The following is a 20871-nucleotide window of genomic DNA, read 5'->3' as shown; positions in this document are numbered from 1 at the left end:
AGAGGTAGGGAGTAGGGAGGGTTTATAATAAATTTACTATCACTACACAGAAAGGAGAAATGATTATGTAGAACCACTTGTAAAATGAACTATGCATAATACAAAATATAGTAATGATTGACAAACAAATATACATATGCTGTCATAAACAGACTAAACCATGAATAGTACAATGCCATACTTATGAATACAAAGCAGCATGACATGTAATCAGCTTTGAGAACATTGACATAAAATAAAAATGATTGTAGATGAAGACCATGGCACAGCACATTATTTGAATGTATTATGTAATATAACAGTGGGAGCAACATAATACACAAAACACTCAACATAATATGCATACAGTGGCATAAATGTAGGCACACAAGGAAAGAAATAGGGGCTGTGGTATAAAAAGCCCTCCTTATCTTACCTTCTTGTTTACCAAGTCCCTGCTTCTTCTTCTAAGTCTTCTTCCCTGTTTCCATCCTACCTTAAGTCCTTGACTCTCCAATAACCTTTTTTCTATTTCCTCCTGCAAACTTCCAATATCTATCTCATCTGCCCTTCTCTGTTTCCCTTAAAGTGGTAATAAAAGCTAATAATAATTGCTCTTAAAAATGTTCCCTCCCCACTTCCCCTACCTATTCTGCATACCCTGCATAGAAAAGATCTGTGTACATCCTCTTTTTATTCTGCTCCAGTCTGGTCACAGTCAGGGGCGGACTGACAACTCATGGGGCCCCCGGGCAATAGGGGATCATGGGGCCCCTGTGTCCTTACCCAAACTCAAAAAAACCTATGAAAAAGGTACCAGGGGCATCTCATGGGGCCCCCTACTGACCCCGGGCCCTCGGGCAGTGCCCGGGTTTCCAAATGGTCAGTCTGCTCCTGGTCACAGTATAGCTTTCATGAATGTATATAGCCATGTTAAACACATAATGTAAGGCCATATGAGTAACGCCAAAATGTAAAATGTGCTACTACCCCAATAATCCAAATTAACAGGAAAGCCTATCCTCCAGTGGCTGATCAGCAGGCTCCCCAAGCCAGCAATGAAGGTTTGAAACAGATGCAATCAGTGACTCAGGTCCTTCACAGCATAAAATCCATTTATTTAATATACTGTAGCTGTTTGCTTTCTGGATTTTTTACCCTTGCCTGTATTAAATAAATGGATTTTATGCTTTTAAAGACGCAAGAAACTGATTGCATCTGTTTCAAACCCTAAAAATAATGACCAACAATTGCACATTACAAGCATGCATTCAACAGTCTACTATGTATACCCATAGAAAATGTGCAAATATTTTGTAAAAATATTCAAGGAGCCCCAGGGTGGAGCCTTTCACTATGATCTGTAATGAGTATGTACTTAGAAGTACATACACTGTCCATGTCTTTGCTTCCTTGACTGGTTTCTTTGGTGTTTCAAATCAACAGAACAACAGCAATAGAACAGTTTCATGTGTAATCATTACTTTGTTATCAATCCATTAAAATATTGTTTTATTGGTCCTGGGAATTGAGATATCTACAGTGTACAATCTTATTCTGGTCCTAAATATGTATTATTACTGGATCAAGATCATAGTGAAAGGCTCCCCTCTAAAGCTTGATATACACCTCACAGATCCCCACACAAATGATGTGGATGCAGAGATATCTCCTCCTGCTGCACTATTGCATTCTGACATCGGGGGCTCCCCCCCATCAGAACACACTGATCAGCCAACGACTGCAGCGGCTGATCAAATGCTGGTGTTTCAGCAGGACGATCCAACAGACGACCATTCTACAAAGAAGGGCATGCACAGATCGAAATTTGGTCATCCTGCTGAACTGGTAAATTTCAATACATGTATACCCATTCTTCTTGAACATTTTGATAACATATTTGTGATGAGGTGCTTGTAAAATATTTGGATATTTGTTGAGTCTGTGTAGTAGCTTGTCCTGTTGAAATTAAACTGGTATGTGCAATGGTTGGTCATTACTGTAAGGCCTAATTTTTTATAATTTTGCTTATATTCAATAAAGCTATATATTTTGTATGTATGTATTTAAAAAAAACTAATATATATATATATATATATATATATTATATATATATACTGTATATATGTATATATATGTGTATTTTTTTTTGTGTGTGTGGTTAACACAAAACAGGAGTTCTAATTCTTCCCCATCCTATCTAAAACTATTAAATAAACTATTAATCATTATTGTATAACCACTTTAAACTAAAACCTTTTTTTTAGTTTCTGTATAAAGTGTTTAAAGAAAGAGACCCTCTGTCAAGTTTTTATCATAGTCTGTGCCACCCAAGTGGGGGAATCTGGAATTTTATAGTTGTTCTCAGAACAAGAGGTCTAACTTCTGGGATAGGGATTTAAGGGAAATTTCCCTAGTGGTTCACAGACAATAACAATGACAAAAAAAAACACTTTTCCCTATTTTATCCCAAACAAACAATAGTTTGCTATGCATACACTTTAATGGTAACATATCCTGCTCTCCTCAATAGGCACCTTATTGAAACCTATGATTATCGCTAGTGTGCAACTCCTAGTATGTTAAGGAGCAGCAGCTATGAATAAACATTGTAAATTTCTTTTAGACTCAAAAAAGAAAAGCACATACAATGCTTCTGTTCTATGCTACAAAACCTTTATAAAATTGAACAAACATTCTTGATAATTGAGAAAATTGACAAATGGCACATGGTAATGAAAATGCTGCATACCTAATACTTCATTGCCTTGACTCTCACAGTTGTTGAACTGAGTTTATAAAGTGCCAGATGTCCCCTATTCAAAGGACTGCTGCAACCTGCACAGGTTCCTAAATGGGCACTTTCTGAAAGTCAGCTAGGCATGGTTCCCAACTGTGCTCCTTTCCTGGGAGTTCTCAAACCTTGCGGTAGGAGGCGTAGAAACCAAATGCTGTAAGGTGGATGGTTAAGGGGCAGCATGCCAATTCTCATTTCTACTTGAAGATTAATATTTAGGCAAGATTTAGTGGCACTGTGAGGTGGGGGAATATGGAACAAAAGAGTGCACCTGTGAACCCATTGAACCCACTCATTTCAACAACATTTTTTAGGACTGAAGGTTTGCTTCGAAGTACTACCACATATTGTAACATTCATCAGTAAATGTTTGAATGTTCTTTAAATTAAGTTTACGTAACTGCATTTAAATCAGCTCCTCTGCCATGTGCACTAAACAGTAACTGCTCCATATCTTTTTTCAGCAGGCTCACTAAGACAGTCAAGTCTTCATTTTGTTTTACTGGGCTGGATATTATTTGCCTAGGACAGTGTTTCTCAACCTTTTTTCAGTCAAGGCCCCCCTTTAAAATTCTGCAAAATCTTTAGTCACTCCATTCTAAAATGTAAAAAACTAAACTAATAGTTTTACATAATGCAGCAACACCCACACATGTAGAGGTAATTTATTCTTCCAAAGCAAATACACCTTTGCACAGTGGTACTGACTAGTATTCCAATGTTTCTCTCCACCACTCAGCTAATGTGACCCCAGTGCTGACGGAAAAGGGTACAAATAAGAATGCTGTATATGAGCCTGACATTCTGCTATCAACCAATGATGTCATTGGCCGGTGACTAGTGGCTAGAAGATTGTTGGTGAAAAATGAAAACCTATGGCTGTGTGTAACTAAAAGGCAGGCCTGATCCTGTCACTTGCTTATAGACAATTTTTGGGCAATTTTTAGGCAATTTGCCAGGCACTCCTCAGGAAACCTGAAGGCAACTGGTTAAAAAGGCTAGTCTACAGCATTGTAGGTCTGTCATATCTCCTTCTCCCTGTTGAATAAACCCATAGCTTATCCAGCAGTAATACACCAGCAGCCATCACATCAGCATATACAGTTGCAAGAAAAAGTATGTGAACCCCTTGGGATTACGTGGAGTTTTGCATGAATTGGGCATAAAATGTGCTCTGAACGTCATCTAAGTCACAACAATAGAAGAACACAGTCTGCTGAACATAATACTACACAAACATTAGATGTTGCCATGGTTTAATTGCACATAACATGTAAACATTCACAGTGCAGGGAGGAAAAAGTATGTGAACCTTTGGACTTAATAACTGGTTGACCCTCCTTTGGCAGCAATAACCTCAACCAAACGTTTCCTGTAGTTGCAGATCAGACCTGCACAACGATCTGGAGTCATTTTGGACCACTCCTCTTCACAAAACTGTTTCAGTGTAGCAATATTCTTGGGATGTCTGGTGTGAATCACTCTCTTAAGGTCATGCCACAGCATTTCAATGGGGTTGAGGTCAGGACTCTGACTGGGCCACTCCAGAAGGCGTATTCTGTGCTGTTGCAGCCATTGTTTTGTTGAATTACTTGTATGCTTTGGGTCATTGTCCTGTTGCATCACCCATCCTCTGCGGAGCTTCAATTGGCGGACAGATGGTTGTATGTTTTCCTGCAAAATGTCTTGATAAACTCTGGAATTCATTTTCCCATCAATGACAACAATCCGTCCAGGCCCTGAGGCAGCAAAGCAGCCCCAAACCATGATGCTCCCTCCGCCATGTTTCACAGTGGGGATGAGGTTTTGATGTTGGTGTGCTGTGCCTTTTTTTCTCCACACATAGTGTTGTGTGTTCTTCCCAAACAACTCAATCTTGGTTTCATCTGTCCACAGTATATTTTGCCAGTAGTGCTGTGGAACATCCAGGTGCTCTTTTGCAAACTTCAAACGTGCTGCAATATTCTTTTTGGACAGCAATGGCTTCCTTCGTGGTGTCCTCCCATGTACTCCATTCTTGTTTAATGTTTTCCTTATTGTAGATGTGTCAACAAAAATGTTAGCATGTGCCAGAGATTTCTGTAGGTCTTTAGCTGACACTCTGGGATTCTTCTTTACCTCATGCAGCATTCTGCTCTGTGCTCTTGCAGTCATTTTTACAGGACGACCACGCCTAGGGAGAGTAGCAACAGTGCTAAACTTTCTCCATTTGTAGACAGTCTGTCTTACCGTGGACACATGAACATCAAGGCTTTTGGAGATACTTTTGTAACCCTTTCCAGCTTCATGCAAGTCACCAATTCTTGATCGTAGGTCTTCTGAGAGCTCTTTTCTGCGAGGCATGGTTCACATCAGACAGTGCTTCTTGAAACCAGTAAACCCAAAACAGGTGTGTGTTTTTTAAGGGCAGGACAGCTGTCAGCAACACATCCAATATCATCACACTGATTGGAGTCAAGGTTGGCTCACTCCTGGCTCCAATTAGCTCTGGGAGAAGTAATTAAGCTAGGGCCTCACATACTTTTTCCTCCCTGCACTGTGAATGTTTACATGTTATGTGCAATTAAACCATGGCAACATCTAATGTTTGTGTAGTATTATGTTCAGCAGACTGTGTTCTTCTATTGTTGTGACTTAGATGACGTTCAGAGCACATTTTATGCCCAATTCATGCAAAACTCCACGTAATCCCAAGGGATTACTTTTTCTTGCAACTGTAATGTCCAAACCACATCAACTGACTCTTATAAATTTGAAAGTAAAGCTGTTGTACTCAGGGGCATACCCAGACTAATGATTTCTGATGTTTTAATGGAAAGTATGCCTACTGATCACTGAGAGGCCTTTTATCCCCCAGTTTGTTATCACTGCCTTTTCGCCATCCTCCATAGCTCACTGGGTGCATGGACATAGGCTGACTATTAAACAGAGAACCTTATCAGTTCTCCCAATACAGACAGGTCTAAAATAAGAAAAAAAAAATTCTGCAAATTCATTCTTATTGTCATCAGGTTCCCTTTTTCAAAATTTGTGAAAATAAAAATGAAAATACCTAAAAGCAGGTACCTGTAACTATTGGAAGAATGCTTAGGTTATTTTGTTTAGAGTAATTGTGGACTATAGTTGATATTTTTGTAGAATGCTTGAAGCAGAACTCCCAGCAGATACCAAAGCAGCTCTTGAGCCATTAAAAAAAATATAAATGTATTTTTTAAATTCAACAAGCTTCCAAATTTGGCTCAATATTGGACTCCTTTGGTTCTCTGCACAGTAAAACCTACTTAAGAGAATGGGATGAATACTAGGTGGCAGTCAGACTCTGCTACATAAACATGTGATGACAGAAGGTGAATATAGAATTAGCAGAGGGATGAGCTCATCAGGTTACTACTCCTTCATTTCAATCACTGGATGGGGCAGAGTAGTGACCATGCTATATTGCCTATGTACTATAAAGAAAGGTCTGCCCACCAACTTGGCTCTGCCGACTGCCTGGGCTCTTTATATCTCAATAGAAAAAAACACATTTTTCTGAAAGTAAAACAGCTCCTATATATGCATTTAAATTGTATATTTATTTTATTTGCCCAAAGTTCAGATTTAATAGCATTTACTGGTCTGAAAGAAAATCATGTTGCTAATGAAAAACTTAATCCACTGTGCTTGCTGAAATATATGAACATTTTAAAGTAAAAAGGTATGCTATGAACAACAGGGCCATTCTTACCAAATTTCTTGGCTGAAGAAAAATCTGTGGGTCCCCATTGGCCAAACAGTGTGGTGACCCCAGGAAGTATGACTTACACTTTGCAGGGAAAGTCCTAAAACAGTCTGTTTAAGAAATCACTTTTATAAAGGATATTTTTATTTTACGGAAAGTTTTCATTTAATTTATTTTTTTAATCTTTCATTGAGCCTCCAGATACAAGACAAATGTTATAGTGAGTGCAGTGCCGCCTTTTTTGGCTAACACTTTGTATTTTCTTTTCATGCTGTATTGGTGATGGATTGAACTAAGCAGGTCAACTTGACCTTTCTTGTCTCTATGCCCTTTTTTGAGAGCTTGGTCAGTGGGCAGGGAGCATGGGTACAACATTTTTGCTGCACCTTTGATGTGAAGTTCCAGATCAGTAATCAGAGTCATTCTGCCTTTACACCTGTCCCGGAGGCTGTGTAGTAGCATAATGCCAGCAATGTGTAGCTTCATTGGTCAGCAGAGTCACATAGCAGCATGTGGACCAGCACACGGGCAGATGTGCGTGGTGGATGATTCTCAGCACAGCGGATAAGTTCAGCAAGGAGGGTGTTGAGAATTAATCTTTAATTTCAGATGTAAAGGTGAAATTACCCAACAAGGTGTTGATGATCCAAGTCTTCTACACTCAATAGCTAGGGAATGTTTTAAGGCTACTGATGATTCTGCAAATGAATCTCTGGTGTATCCTCAAGAGTGTAGTTAGAAAATTACACTTGACAATGGAATTTCTATTAGATTGGAATAATAAAAAAACAGATTTAAACTGTAGCTGTGTTGCTCATATGAATACCATAGAACAGGAAGAACTGATGGTATAGAAGGCATATACAGTATAAGAGAACAGAAGACAGTCCACAGGTTATGGTTTAACATAAAATGCAAAAAATCAAAACATACTGATCACATGTATACCACAGAATGAAGAACAATAAAACATGAGCAGGATACAATAAAAGACAGAAGCGTAGAAGTTATGTCTACAATAAATAACAAGGAATGCACCATATTGCATTACATAGACATACCTTAGAAAAGAGTAGCTTTAAAGATGTACTCCAGGAAGTGGGGCTTTATCCTTCACTGAAAGTGTTATCTGATCATTTAAAGTGATACTAAAGTCTAGTTGGTTTTTTTTCACACAGAGCCAGGACTCGGCCACACCCCATACCTCTCCTGATTGGCTCACTGGCGGTGATTGACAGCATCGGGAGCCAAAGGCTCCCACTGCCCCTTAGCCAATCAGGAGTGAAGTTCCCCAGAGAATTGAAGCTCTTGTGGACAGCACTGGATCAAGAGGAGGCTCAGGTAAGTGTTGGGGGGGGGGGGGGGGGCTACTAAACACAGAAGGTTTTTTTACATTCATGCATAGAATGCATAAATGTAAACAACCTTGAGACTTTAGAACCACTTTAAGTCAATGGGCATGGAAAAGTAGATTTAATTTCCCAATCCTATGCTCCTGAAGGCTCTTTTGTGCTACTAGTCTGGTCCCTGCAGCCTCTTCTCCCCCGTGGCCCAGCGGTCCAAGGCCCTGACATCATTAAGACCTATGCAGAGCCGTTAACCCAGCTTGGGATGTGAGAATACAGAGGGACAGTCCACTGCTGGAGCATGCGGGAGCACCATCTGCTGGGGGAGCAGAGGATCAGGTAATTAAAATTACTTTCACTGTCTCCTAGACTAAATGAGCAGTTAACTGTTGCAGTCTAGTCATAGTCCCACTGCAAAGGAGAATGTTCAGGTTTCCTGGAGTTCAGCTTTAAAGAGTGCCTTCCAAAGGACCATCTGTGTTCCTCTGGGCCAAAAATTGGCTATTACTACAGACCTCAACTCGTGGTTTTGTTGGGTTCTTGCTGCTGGATAGCAGTCACTGCTAGAAAAAATACTGCACAATAATGTATATTTACAATACACAATATAAATCAATGGAAAATCTGCTGTAAATTATTGTGATCTCTAATGTGCCAACCTCATATGTGCACAATAACACTCAGAGACCCTCCATCTAGCACTGGTTGTAAAAGAAAGTGATATTAAAGCAGACCTTACATTAAAATTCAAGTTGTGTTTGTGTTGCAGACCCTCACCCCCTAAATAAGAATGATTTGGTGAAAGCAATAGGGTGATAAAACATTTGAAAACAATATGTAGCAAATACCTATATTACACCCTATCTTCTGGGTGCTTCCTATAGGAATCAGGCACATCACTGGGCCTCAATGCCTAATCCTGCTAAAGCTCAGGATCCCACAAAATGCTTCAGTGCTGTGCAGGAGTGCATTCACATGGGATGTGGGATGCTCAATTTTCCCAGGATTCTGCTAGAATGATTTTACCATCACCTAGACAAGCGTGCTGGAAGGTATGTATCTCTTAGAGCGGAGCTCCACCCAAATGGGGAAGTTCCACTTTAAAGACTGTTCCCCCGCTCCCCATTAAAGATTGGCACCTTTGGTGAGCGTGACAGGTCCCAGAAGACTACGGGGCCATTCAGAAAGTGCAGTGCTACTCGCGCATGTGCAGTGGGTACCCAGCTGTGAAGTCTCAAGCTGTCACAGCCGGGTGCTCACACTGAAGATGCTAGTGCCTGGAACACCAGACGGCTCATGAAACAGGCTTCGGGGAGGACACCACGGGATCGTGGGACAGGTGAATGGCTGTTTTTGTAGCTGTTGACTTTTATTTTTTACAGAGTGAGTGGAACTCCGATTTAAGCTGTCTTTTCAATGTTTTTTTTTTTCAATTGCTTTAACTTAGAACGTTATTTCAGGGGGTGGGGTGGGAAGACTTTGCATTTTCATGCGTTAAGGCCCCGGCAGCTAGAACTGAAAAAAGCCACTGAGGTTTGTAGTTTCTATGCAAGGGGGGGAGGGGGTCCTTTGGGGTCACTGTTTTAAAAACACATTAAAGTAAAACTAAAGGCAAAATTTTTTTTTGTTCAAGATAGAGTGGAGAGGGATTAGAATACCTTTTGGGTATTTATTGCTGTCTGTGCCCCATTAGGGAGATTAACCCTCTTTATTTGTCCTGTTTACCATGATCACTTAGAATTAGAGTGAAAGAAAATCCAAAATTTAAGGTTCTCATCTGAACAAGAATAGATGGGAAATTAAAATTGAAATATCCTCCTGCGTTCAACTATGAAATTACCTAATTAATAGCCAGCTGCTATCACCTATTCCCTATACCTCAGGATGTGTAAAAAAGAATAGATGGGAATCTACCAAAGGGGATGTTTCTAATGACCTTGAGGACAACTAAGGATTCCCTCACTGTGGAGAAATTTCCGATAACTTCCTCTTTTGGATGTGGAACAGAAAGTGAAGGAAAAGTCTCCCCAGTAGGATACAGATGGCAAAAGTTTCGCCTTTAGTTCTACTTTAAAGCCGGCCATAGGTGGTTCGAATCTTGGCTGGTTCAGCAGGGCCCAACCGAGAGTCAAGCCATCAATGGGCCTGCGGATTGTACCCAATTCAATTGTTTTACGGCTTGGATACAACCAGCCTATCAGTTAGTTCATGCGATTATTGCCAGTGGCTATAGCCACTACAAATAATCATTGTGTTCTCCAGGAAGGGACAGACTTATAGGGAACAGAATTCTTAAAATAACTTTGAATTATATTGGTATATTCAACAAAGTAAGACAATGGTGTGCTTTAATCACTAACAACCAGAGTTCAGATTTCAGCAACCTATGTCAACCAAGGACCCTTACAGTACAACTCTGATCTCTGTGTTGCACGTTATTAATAAAATGTTCAGTAATATTCTTTCCACTATATACACATTTTCTAAAACATCAGAATAAAATAATGTACGAAAATATACTGCTAAAGTAAATGTGACACAATGGCAGCTTAGGATACAATGACACCAGAGAGGCACAGAGTGGCAACCTGACAGGTCCTCACTAATTATTTGAAATAAAACCATAAATATACAGTACATAGCAAAATTACAATTCACAAAAAGCTTATTTGCTGCACGTTTTAACACGTATTAACTTAGATTATATACTATTAACCTTGAACAATATGAAAGCAATTACAGCTTACAGGGTCATAAAAGGTAAAAATTAATGAAACTACAAGATATTTTATTACAATAAAAATTTAACCATCCAGTATATGTCAACAGACTCTCACAACTAAAAAAAACCAGAACATTCAATACTCCACTTTTTGTTTGCTTCTCTATACAGTTTTTTGCACTGGAAAGACCAAATACTATTGAAGGTTATGTCCTTATACTGGCTTTTTATATCACTTGCGAACTCTGCAATGAATGCTCTATAGTTGGATTTCCAATTCCACCCACTTTTTTCTATTTCGAGAATTCTCACTTTTGAAATTACCATTTATAACTAGTTGGCTCTGCAGATAAATACCGGATCTCTTTGGAGTACAGAATTAATACCTTCATTTTTAGTTTTAAGGGTAATCCTTATGATAGGCATAGGTAGTAATTAATTCTAACCCTTCCCCACACTATCCAATGCTAATAACAGTTGTCTGCAACTGGACATTAAAGGTTATTTGGAAAGAAAGCATGTTTTTTTAGTTTTGGCTAGAGTAGGGAAGGGATGAAATGCCTGTCATGTTTTTTTATTGCTGCCTGTGTTTGGGAGATTTCCCATTTTTTCCTGTCCCATAGATACAACAGGACGTTAGAGGAAACATTTTTAAAGGCAGTTTTCTCTAGAACAGGTGTCCCATTCCAGTTGTGTTGAAAACCGTAAAATGTTGGATTTTCCATTAAATTTATGTCCTAGAGATGACAGTCACCAAATCTGGCAGAGGTTTCAACATTTCCCTACTCTATCCAAGATTTTGGCTTTAGATACTCTTTAAAGTTGAATTCCAGCAAGCTTACTATGGGTTAAGTCCAACAAAGTGCATGCCACCTTTTGGACTTACAGTATCTCTTGTACTTATGTCTGACAGTTCTACTGAGCACCAAGAGTACAGCTATCACTATACTCCTGGCAATCAGACAGGAGAGATCCTGCTTTCACTTACAGCTGCTGCTTTGTGTTCCCTCCCTCTCTGCTGTCCATTCACAGAGAGCTTTGTATTTTCTGCATAGACTCACATAACACATAGCACTCTGTATTTGGGCAGGAGGAGGGGAGCATTTATGTGTGTCATCTTATAGATAGCTTAAAATTGTTTTTGAAATATTGTATCTATAGGAGTGCATACCTTTTTTGTTTGATTGGTCTTTTTTCACAGTTTTATTATTTGTAGAAATAAAAGTTAATTTACTTTTACGCATTTGTGTATTTTTGTGTTGGTGCCCTGAAAGTCCCATTTCCCCAATTGCACGCTATGTATTGGACTTAACCAATAGTAGTCTGGCACATTTTAGAAAGTGGCTGAATTCTTGCAGTTCAGGTTGAACTTTTAAGCTTTGGAATTAGATGCACGCTCCTGTGGTGCATTTGTCGCTCATACTACACACTCCTTCATGCAGGAAGCACTTAGGCCATAGCAAGATTAAAAGCTGAGTGCAATGTTTAGGCCCTTAAGTGTACAAAGCTTTATTTTATCATTTCAAGAGACATCTGATTAAAACAACAAATTAATAAAAAATATTGGTAAAAAAAATATAGATACTGAATAATAAAATTCATAATTGTGTGTAAGTTATTTTATCATTAAAAGTTTGTTGGAAAGATTAAAAAAAACAGATGGTTTGAATCTCGACGAGTTCAGCACGGACCGGACAAACTTTGTACCATCTATAGGCAGGCTGATTGTACTCAATGCAATTGTTGTACAACTTGGGTACAACCAGCCTGTTGGATTTTTAATATGATTATTTCCAGAGGCTATAGCCGCTAGCACTAATCATTGTGTGCTCCCGACAGGTGCACCCCCCCCCCCACACACACACATCCTACTTCGGGAGAACATAATAGCTCCATGGAAGGGATTCCCCCATCAACTCTGGCTTTTTCCCTTTTCAACACAGTCAGTGTTGATGGGGGATTCCCCCACCTGCGGAGTTACTGTGTTCTCCCAGCAGGGGGTTATCCCTGCCAGGAGAACACAGTCATTATTGCTAGCTGGTATGGCCACTGGCAATAATTGTATGGAAAATCCAACAGGCTGGTTGTACCCACGTTGTACTACAATCAAATTGGGTACAATCAGCCTGCTTATAGATGGTTCAAATCTCAGCTGGTCCCTGCTGAACCGGCTGAGATTTGAACCATCTATTGCCAGTTGAAGTCTAACAGGTTTATTCTGTAAAGAAATGAGCTGAAGATAAATTCTGGTTGGTTAATGAATTTAGCAGTTTGCTCCTTTATTACTGCAGAGGCTTATTAGACTGAAATTTGTCCACATCTGTGTTTATGCCTTATAGATTTATTCACGTGTAACTGTTAAATTGATAATACTTCTTTCTGTGTTAAACTGAACTCTGGAAGTTGTGTAAAAAAAAAAAGCAAACAAGACAAAATACTAGCCGCCAGTGTCACCTGTTGTCTCCATGCATCTGATCTTTTCCCCGTGCCTTGCTCTGTATTGTTCTGTACTGTGTTTATGTGTGATGGTGGTTGTGTTATTTAAGGTGCAGGGTTTTGCTTCCTCATGCCAGAGTCTCCAGTAAGGAGAACAGTGATGCACTGTAATGGCATCACCAAATCCCCTTTCAAATCCCCTGAGACTATCAGACAGGGGATGCCTTAGATTTCACAATGCAGCTATATTGCTATGAGGCTGTAGGCACAGGAGTGGCTAGGTTTTGTCACATATAAGGAAGTTCAGTGCTATTTTGCAGAAATTCCAGACATAATTTAGATTTTCCAGGTTACTACATAGACACAATTATTATTTCTAAAGGTTCCCTAATGCAGAGAAAATCTTCACATTTTCTGGTCCATTTGAAGTATATTTTGCTGCAAAGTATTTAGTCCTGGTGCTTCTGCACCTTTTTTTGCTTTTTTTCTATGTAATTGTATAATCCTGGGTATACCCAATAGGCTTTGTTTTCTAACTTTTACTTCAAGTGACAAATTAAAAAAAAAGTAACTTAATGTTGAGCAGTAAGCAAGCATTCAAAACATAATATGCATCTATACATACACTTAGGACAGGTGTGGATAGCTGTTTAAAAATGTTGTCATTCCTGCACCCACTGCCTAAAAAGTTAGTTAAATTCATGAGCAGTAGTCTTAGACCTCCCTACACACATATAAATTCTTTACCCCTGTCAAGATCCAGGGTTCATCTGCAGTATTGACAAGCTTCTACTATATTCAAAACTTAGGTCTTACATACAAAAAAAAGAAATATAAAAAGCTAGTGATGGATTTTGCCCTCTGTACCCATTAAAATCTGAAATAGCAATTTTGGGTAATCTTACCCTTGAACAAAGCTCCTGAACATACTGTTCCACCCAATGCCAACCCTGACAATTACAAATTACGTGCTTGTATAGTTCATTGTGTGTTCCACAGCCTCATGCTGATTGGTAGATCCAAATGAATCTGTTTTGGTGGAAACATTGAACAACTAAGGATGATTTCCATAGAAAGGTGAACGAGGATACCAAATGCAGGAGCCATCTTTCCGTTGGATACATGCAAGGTTCTGTGATTCATATCCACCTGAAGCCTGTGTATATGTCCAGTTTTCCAAAAGGCATTCATTTGGTGCACTTTTATCACAAGAGTTTGCAAAACAATATGTAATCTAAGATAAAACCATTGCAAACAAATATGTTATTTTTCTTTCATAATTTACAAACTGAAAGCAAATTAATTCATGTCATATTATAACTCCTATCTAGCTACTGCATGGACTGTGGAGATATTCTGTACTTACAAAAACATTCCTGATTGACATGGGGAGCTACCATTGCTGACATCTGACTCTATAAATGCTTTTTGCGTAGATATCATGTAATGATTCCATACCCCACATGGGGGGTTGATTTACTAAAACTGGAGAGTTCTAAATCTGGTGCATGGCAGCCAATCAGCTTCTAACTACAGCTTGTCCAGTTAAGCTTTTGATGAAAAAAAAACTGAATGCTGATTGGTTTCTATGCAGAGCTCCACCAGATTTTACACTCTCCAGTTTGAGTAAATCAACCCCCAAGTCCGTCTGTCTTTGAGTGATACTTAACTCCAGTCTTTCCTTCATACACACTTCAAGCCTTTGTGAAATGCTGCCATTATGTAAAATATATGTCATATCCATCTTGTGTGGTATTGATTAAAAAAAAACCGAGAGCATTACATTTATTTTCTCAACATGGTTTCTTTAAAACCCTACACATTTACCAAACTAACTCCCCTTCTGTTCATCTCTAAGATAGCTCAGAGGCTAATATTTCTGACCACACATATTACCAATTCTTTACAGAATTGGGTAAGCAAGGGAAAGGAGGGGAGGTACCCGTAGTCTGCTGGGCGGTGGCTCTTGTAATGCTGGCCATATAATATAAAATGTTCTTGTTCAATTTCCTTTAGATTTATCTTCAACTACTTCAACTATATAGTGCAAGGGCCTGTCTGGTCGCATACAAATTGAAAATGATTAGGCCTGACCTCATATTATATGTCTTTGGTAAATCTAAAGTAAAATTGTACAAGACATTTGTATACTGTATGGCCAACCTTATGCCTAATACACACAATCAGAAAATTGAATGTCAAAAATTGTTAGTAAACAGCTTTCGAGAGCCGATCACGACAGTTCATGCAGCTATATCCGAAGGCACAAGCACAAAAATGTTTCTTGCATGATAACAGAGCAAACGATTTTTGTTTAATCAGTACAGTATTCATTCAAAAAAAATCGAGAGACCAAGACCACGCATATTCGGAAACAAAACAATACATTACATCACTTCTCTTCTGTCATACGAGAATTTTCATAACTTTAGTAACCTCTTCGTTTTCGATATGAGACTAGAACTAAAAAAAAATGGACAACCATTTGTCCGATATTCTCATCGTGTGTACAGGGCATAAGGCATCTTTCTTTCATAAGAAGCGCTTTTCAGAAAAACGTAGAAGGAAATGCTTGACTCAAGAGGTCTAGATTTTGTTACAACAGGTTATTCTTTGATATAGTTTAGTTATATTTTTTCATAGATCAAGGTTGCTTTAATTCAGCTTTTAGGTTAATAGATTTTTGGGATCAGAGAGGTTTAAACTGGTCTGAGGCAATGGTATCTGTTTTTCTGTTGACTAAAGCGTCACAGAGGTCTATACAGTATATGTGAACCCAAAAACATAAATGTAATATATGGCAGCTTACCAGTCCTTAGATGTGGTGCTTGTACTGGTTTTCATTTTTTAGGCGTTGGTTCTTTTTTTTCACCTGTGATCCTATGGGTAACACACTTCTGCCCTAAAGTGGCAATGCTCATTCACAACACTGTATCTATGGTGGAGCAGCATTGTCATCCTAGACTACTTTCCTGATTTGAACTTCAAACATTTCCCCCTCTCCTCATCTCCATTGCATAGCTAAGGGGCATCATACTGTATATGCACACAAATAAAGTCCACAGATGAAGTAGAGGCTGTGAGGCTTTGTTCAGATAAACACATTACAGTAGTAAAAAAAAAAAACACGCATAAACGTGCATAAACACATTATGCAAACGTGACTAAACAGACGTTTTTTAACCTAGGCTTTCCAGCAGTCAGTTTCCATCGTTCAGAAACGTCCCATGTACATGGGGCCTTAATGTGTTGAGCTAAATAAAGCTTCTTGGTGCTCTACTCCATTCGTGGACTCTATTTCTGTACATGCATTGGGTACACAGTTTGGTTAAACTGGAGGAGGAATTGTGTAGTTCACAGAAAATAGATATCTTCTAGTTTTGTATCCTGGATTTCTCCCTTGCTACATCTCTTTAGAATTTACTGCCATAAAGGAAACCTATAGTAAGAGAAATTTGAAGACTTTAATTGCTAACCTCCTTGTGAAAATACTAGTTGCTGTAAGCTTATCCATAAGGACCAAGAGGGATTTGTGCCTTTGTGTAGCACTGGGGACAACACCCGTAGGGTGGTGCAATTTATTCACTTAGCTAAAGTCTCACTCACTCCTGGCCATGATCCTGTCTCTTGATGTTCTCAAGGCCTTCAAATCCTTGTCTTGGGACTTTATGTTGTTCGTCCTTCACCAATAGGATTTAACTGATACCTTTCTTACTTGGATTTCGGCCCTTTATGCCCAGCCATTTGCGGTATTGAAATATGCGAGTTTCGAATCACCCTCTTTTTCTATCCATCGGAGTACTTGGCAAGGTTTTCCCCTTTCTCCCATCCTCTTTATTCTGGCCTTGGAACCCTTGGCAGTAGCCTACCCAGACATCTGTGGCCTTGAACTTGCTGGGGAACCGCATAAGATAATGTTCTTCGCGGATCCTTTTATATGTCTCTTTTCCTCTTCACCTAACTTGTTTGTCACTTTGTCCGAGTTTGGCACGCTCCCTCAGCTGCTTGCCAATTAAACTAAATCTAAAGCTTTGAATTTATGCCTGCCTCCTGCCCTTCTTTGGGAGGTTCAATCCAACTTCTGCTTTACTTGGCTCTATTCACTTCCTTACTTAGGAATTCGACTGTCCCCAACTTTTGGTTCCCTTTACCAGGCTAATTATCCTCTGTTGTTCAAAGACTTGGCTGCACTTTTCAATTATTGGTCTTCCCTACCAATTTTTTGCTTTGGACGGATGCACGCTCTCTGCATGACCTATCTTCCGAAACTCTTATATTTCTTTTGGTTTCGGCTGATTCCTGTGCCCCATTATATTCTGCATATAGAGAATACTAGTTGCCTGACTGTCATACTGATGTATTAGCTCCAATACTTTCGGATGGATACAGTATGCCAAAGACAAGCATGCGCATCAGGAAGGTCATTGTGAAATCAGAACTGCTAATCTTTTTCTTATAGATTTGGGTCAGTGAAAGTACTGACATTTTTGGATCAGCATGATAGCCAAGCATTTCAGAAATGGCTCCTCACCCTCTTTGGGCCACAAGCAGTAATTAAAATACAGTGATTGCTTTCAACCCAGTATTTTTTTTTACTCACATTTATTGCTTTGTAAATATTCCCCATGTGTTTCCAAAGTAAAAGTGTTAGAGATATGGTGGAAGACATAACACTTACCTTACAGTTACATCCCATTTTATATAAGCCTCTGAGTCCCTTTATTTGGAATGCTGACACATCCTTCCAACGTATAGAAAGGCCACATAGATTGATGGTGGCTTTGTTTCCCTGTAAGTAGCCTTATAGAAATAAATAACTATGTTATACTTTGACAAGGAAGATGGCATTGCAGAAATTTGAGAATACATTCAACCAGTCAGTAGAAGCCCAGTCTCTATCTGATCTAGTAGTATCAATACTAATAAACCTTACATCATTCGCTTTGCTGAATTCTTAATTTTCAGGCAATTTCAACCAGTTTTTAATTGTTAAAACAAGCAAATAAACCAACTCAGTTTCATTAAAATAGTTAAAACATTATTGCAGGTTACCTTCATTCATTCAATACTTTTTGCGTTTAAAGATAGAAATTGTCTAAAACAATGACTTGTGTGGCCAGCATAAGAATCGGTAACCAAGAAAAAATCCTGGCTTTGTGTTAAATAACCAGGTGAAAAGTCAAACTTCATAATAGTAGTTTTTGGCAGAGAACCTTGTTGGGAAAATCCCACCTTTGGAATCCCATCAATGACACCAAGTGATTTTGTGCAGCAGCCAGCAGGCTACTCAATAATGTCAGTTTTAAATCCATTTTTACTAATATTTCATATACATATTTTTTTTTGCAAATTAACATTGAATTTACAACAAAGGAAATACAGAGTATTATGGCTTTTTTTTTTTTAAAGAGATAGCACAGCAGAGCAGCTTGCTTAGTCTCTTTGTCTGATTGGCTCAGCTGTCTGTAAAGGGAGTCATTGATTTGAAGACTCTTTTGGGAAACAGCAGTTTCTTTCACAACAGCTGAAAACTAATCATGCTGATGATATAAAAAGAAACTAGAGCTCCACATGCTGGCTGTATAGTAGAAAGCTCAATAACAAAAATATATTTTGTTCTGAGTCCTTACTATAATAAACAAAGGAAAAAAATACAAAACAACTGCACATGCTCTTAAAAACATGGCAAGGAATAGAACCTCTGTCAGGTTTCTTTTGCTGTCTTTTACTGGGGAGATTGTCCTTCACTTCCTTTAAGGACAAGAAGTGATTTGAAATTATCTCCGGTGGAGGCATCCACACCTTTTTAGTAGAGGGGAAAAGGGTTCAAATTTCTGACAATGTTTTATAGCTGTTTGTGTTTTCCTGTTGTGATGACATCCCCCATTTTTTCTCCTAGTTTCACATGGAGTGTAGGAAGATTTCTCCAATGGGGCCATATACCCCATAAAAGTCAGAAGATTGAATTTATTTGTAAACCAAGCCCTATCTGTAAATGAAAAGCATCTACTGTATATATAACTGACTGGTTGTCTTTGTGCTGAAACTCCACCATTTTGTTGCTCCCCAGCAGCTGCAGATGAGTGTGTAAAATACCTGCCCCGCCTATGCACGTTGTGGCTTTTTCCTCCGACTGGTTTGTCCTTTAGTGGGGGTTGGGTATTTACATGGGTAGAAGTGTGGAATACCTACAGAGTCTGGGAAGCAGCAAAGTGTCAGCACTTAAAAGAGAAGTATGGCCAAAGCTTCCCATGTGGGTCACAGAAGTGCAATGCTATTACTAGGCTATAACTAGAGGGAGCTCTAATGATTTGTAGTGTGACTTCAGGAGACTAACAACCAACAAGATCACATTAAACTGAATCAGCCAACAGTGGGCTAAAGTCTGGTGTCGACTGATGTCACAAAGCTGCACCAGTCTCTGGAGGTATCCTGACAATAATGTAGGGACCCACCCGGATGCCTGACCAGCAGCTGCCTGAGCTTCTCAGCCTACTACTGAGAGACTGAGCCACCCACTCCATAGCCAGACACTTCAGTGATCGTTGGAGGAACAGAACACAGCAGTGACTGAACTGAACGATCAGTATAAATGCTCTTACTTTACAGCTTGGGCTAACGTTGTAAAAAAACAAAGAAGAATGCTGGTGTCTACATAAAGAGCAGTCACTTTGTACCTGATAGTAAATATTCCACTTGGTTCAAGAAGTCTAACTCAATGCCACACATAGAAGACTGAGAAGAGGTGTACACGCTATTAATGTGTTTCATCTTGTCAAAGCCTTTAAACATCTGCAATCATGAAACATATAGGCAAAGGTTATCAATCATTCTCCCGAAAGAACTCGATAAATAAATTAGCACATATTGTAACAACTCTTATGAAATTTATATGAAGTCTGCTATTGCCAATTTGCTTCTGAAAATGTAACTGCCTAGATGCCATGTTACCATGACCTTCTGGCTCACAGAGGGAAAGCTTCTGTATTTTAAGAATTCTGAGTTTACTGTGACTTTTTATGTTGTATGCTTGTCTGTAAAAGTAACGTAACCACCCACAGCCAATGAGCTAACAAAATTGGGAATATGATGAAGAAATACATAATTAGAGGTTACCTTTTTTGAAAATTTCTCAAAATGGTCAGTGGGTCCAAAAACATGAGCAGCTGAAATTAGATGCAAATCTTGGCATTTGCTATAGAAGTTGAGCTTTGTCTACACCATCTCTACTGGTTTTCTAATTAGACAGGTGGCCTCAGTTGTTCAGTTGTAATACATATACTGTAATTTCTGAATCTGTGGATCTACTGATCATTTTCTCAACCTTTATTGTTAGTGAAATGCTCTTTGCTTTGTAGGTAGTGATATATTGACATGGGAATCCGTTTAGTATCAGCTTTTGCAGCAAGTAAATAAATAAACCTCCCAGCAATGCTATTACTAGGCTATAGCTAGAGGGAGCTCTAATGATTTGTAGTGTGACTTCAGGAGACTAACAACCAACAGGATCACATTAAACTGTATGAAAGAGCAAGTGAGCAACATGTGTTTTGTGTTCTCTCCATACAGGTTAGTCACACTTGGTTTATGCTCTTTGTTCTTATTCTGACATTCACTTTCTCTGTTTAGTATCCTATATGTTAATAATGGTAGCTCTAACACAAATTGATGTACATTTCCTGAGACCTGTGCTGCCACTATAAAGAAAGTAATTATCTGTATAATGTGATCTATTTCTGTTTGACACATTAAACTCCGAATGAGCAAGTGAGCCACATGTGTTTCTGTTCTTCTCTTGATACAGATAATGCAGGCTACATCTTTGTCATACATTGCACTCAGATCACCGATAATTCTTTAACACTGTCAT

At 38.9% G+C, this 20871-nt stretch overlaps 2 protein-coding genes across 4 annotated transcripts in view; one reads left to right on the top strand and one right to left on the bottom strand.

The window, feature by feature from the left end:
• Nucleotides 1–20871, top strand: part of SYN2 (synapsin II) — a 409545-nt gene that overhangs the window by 261235 nt on the left and 127439 nt on the right. The gene's annotated exons all lie outside the window — the stretch shown is intronic.
• The window catches only part of TIMP4 (TIMP metallopeptidase inhibitor 4), a 49000-nt gene continuing 34461 nt past the window's right edge, over nt 6333–20871 (bottom strand). The window contains exons 3-5 of the mRNA XM_089678699.1: nt 19679–19793; nt 17680–17801; nt 6333–14235 (exon numbers count right to left, since the gene is read on the bottom strand). Coding sequence (XP_089534825.1) covers nt 14056–14235; nt 17680–17801; nt 19679–19793 — 417 coding nt within the window. The 3' untranslated portion in view covers nt 6333–14055. The remainder of the gene's footprint in view (nt 14236–17679; nt 17802–19678; nt 19794–20871) is intronic.

The sequence above is a fragment of the Staurois parvus genome, unplaced genomic scaffold, assembly GCF_062004578.1.
Source record: "Staurois parvus isolate SC_StPar_1 unplaced genomic scaffold, SC_StPar_1.0 ptg000209l, whole genome shotgun sequence".
NCBI classification, from domain to species: domain Eukaryota; kingdom Metazoa; phylum Chordata; class Amphibia; order Anura; family Ranidae; genus Staurois; species Staurois parvus.
Note: the sequence above shows the minus strand (reverse complement) of the source record. Positions and strands in the feature narration are given on the sequence as shown.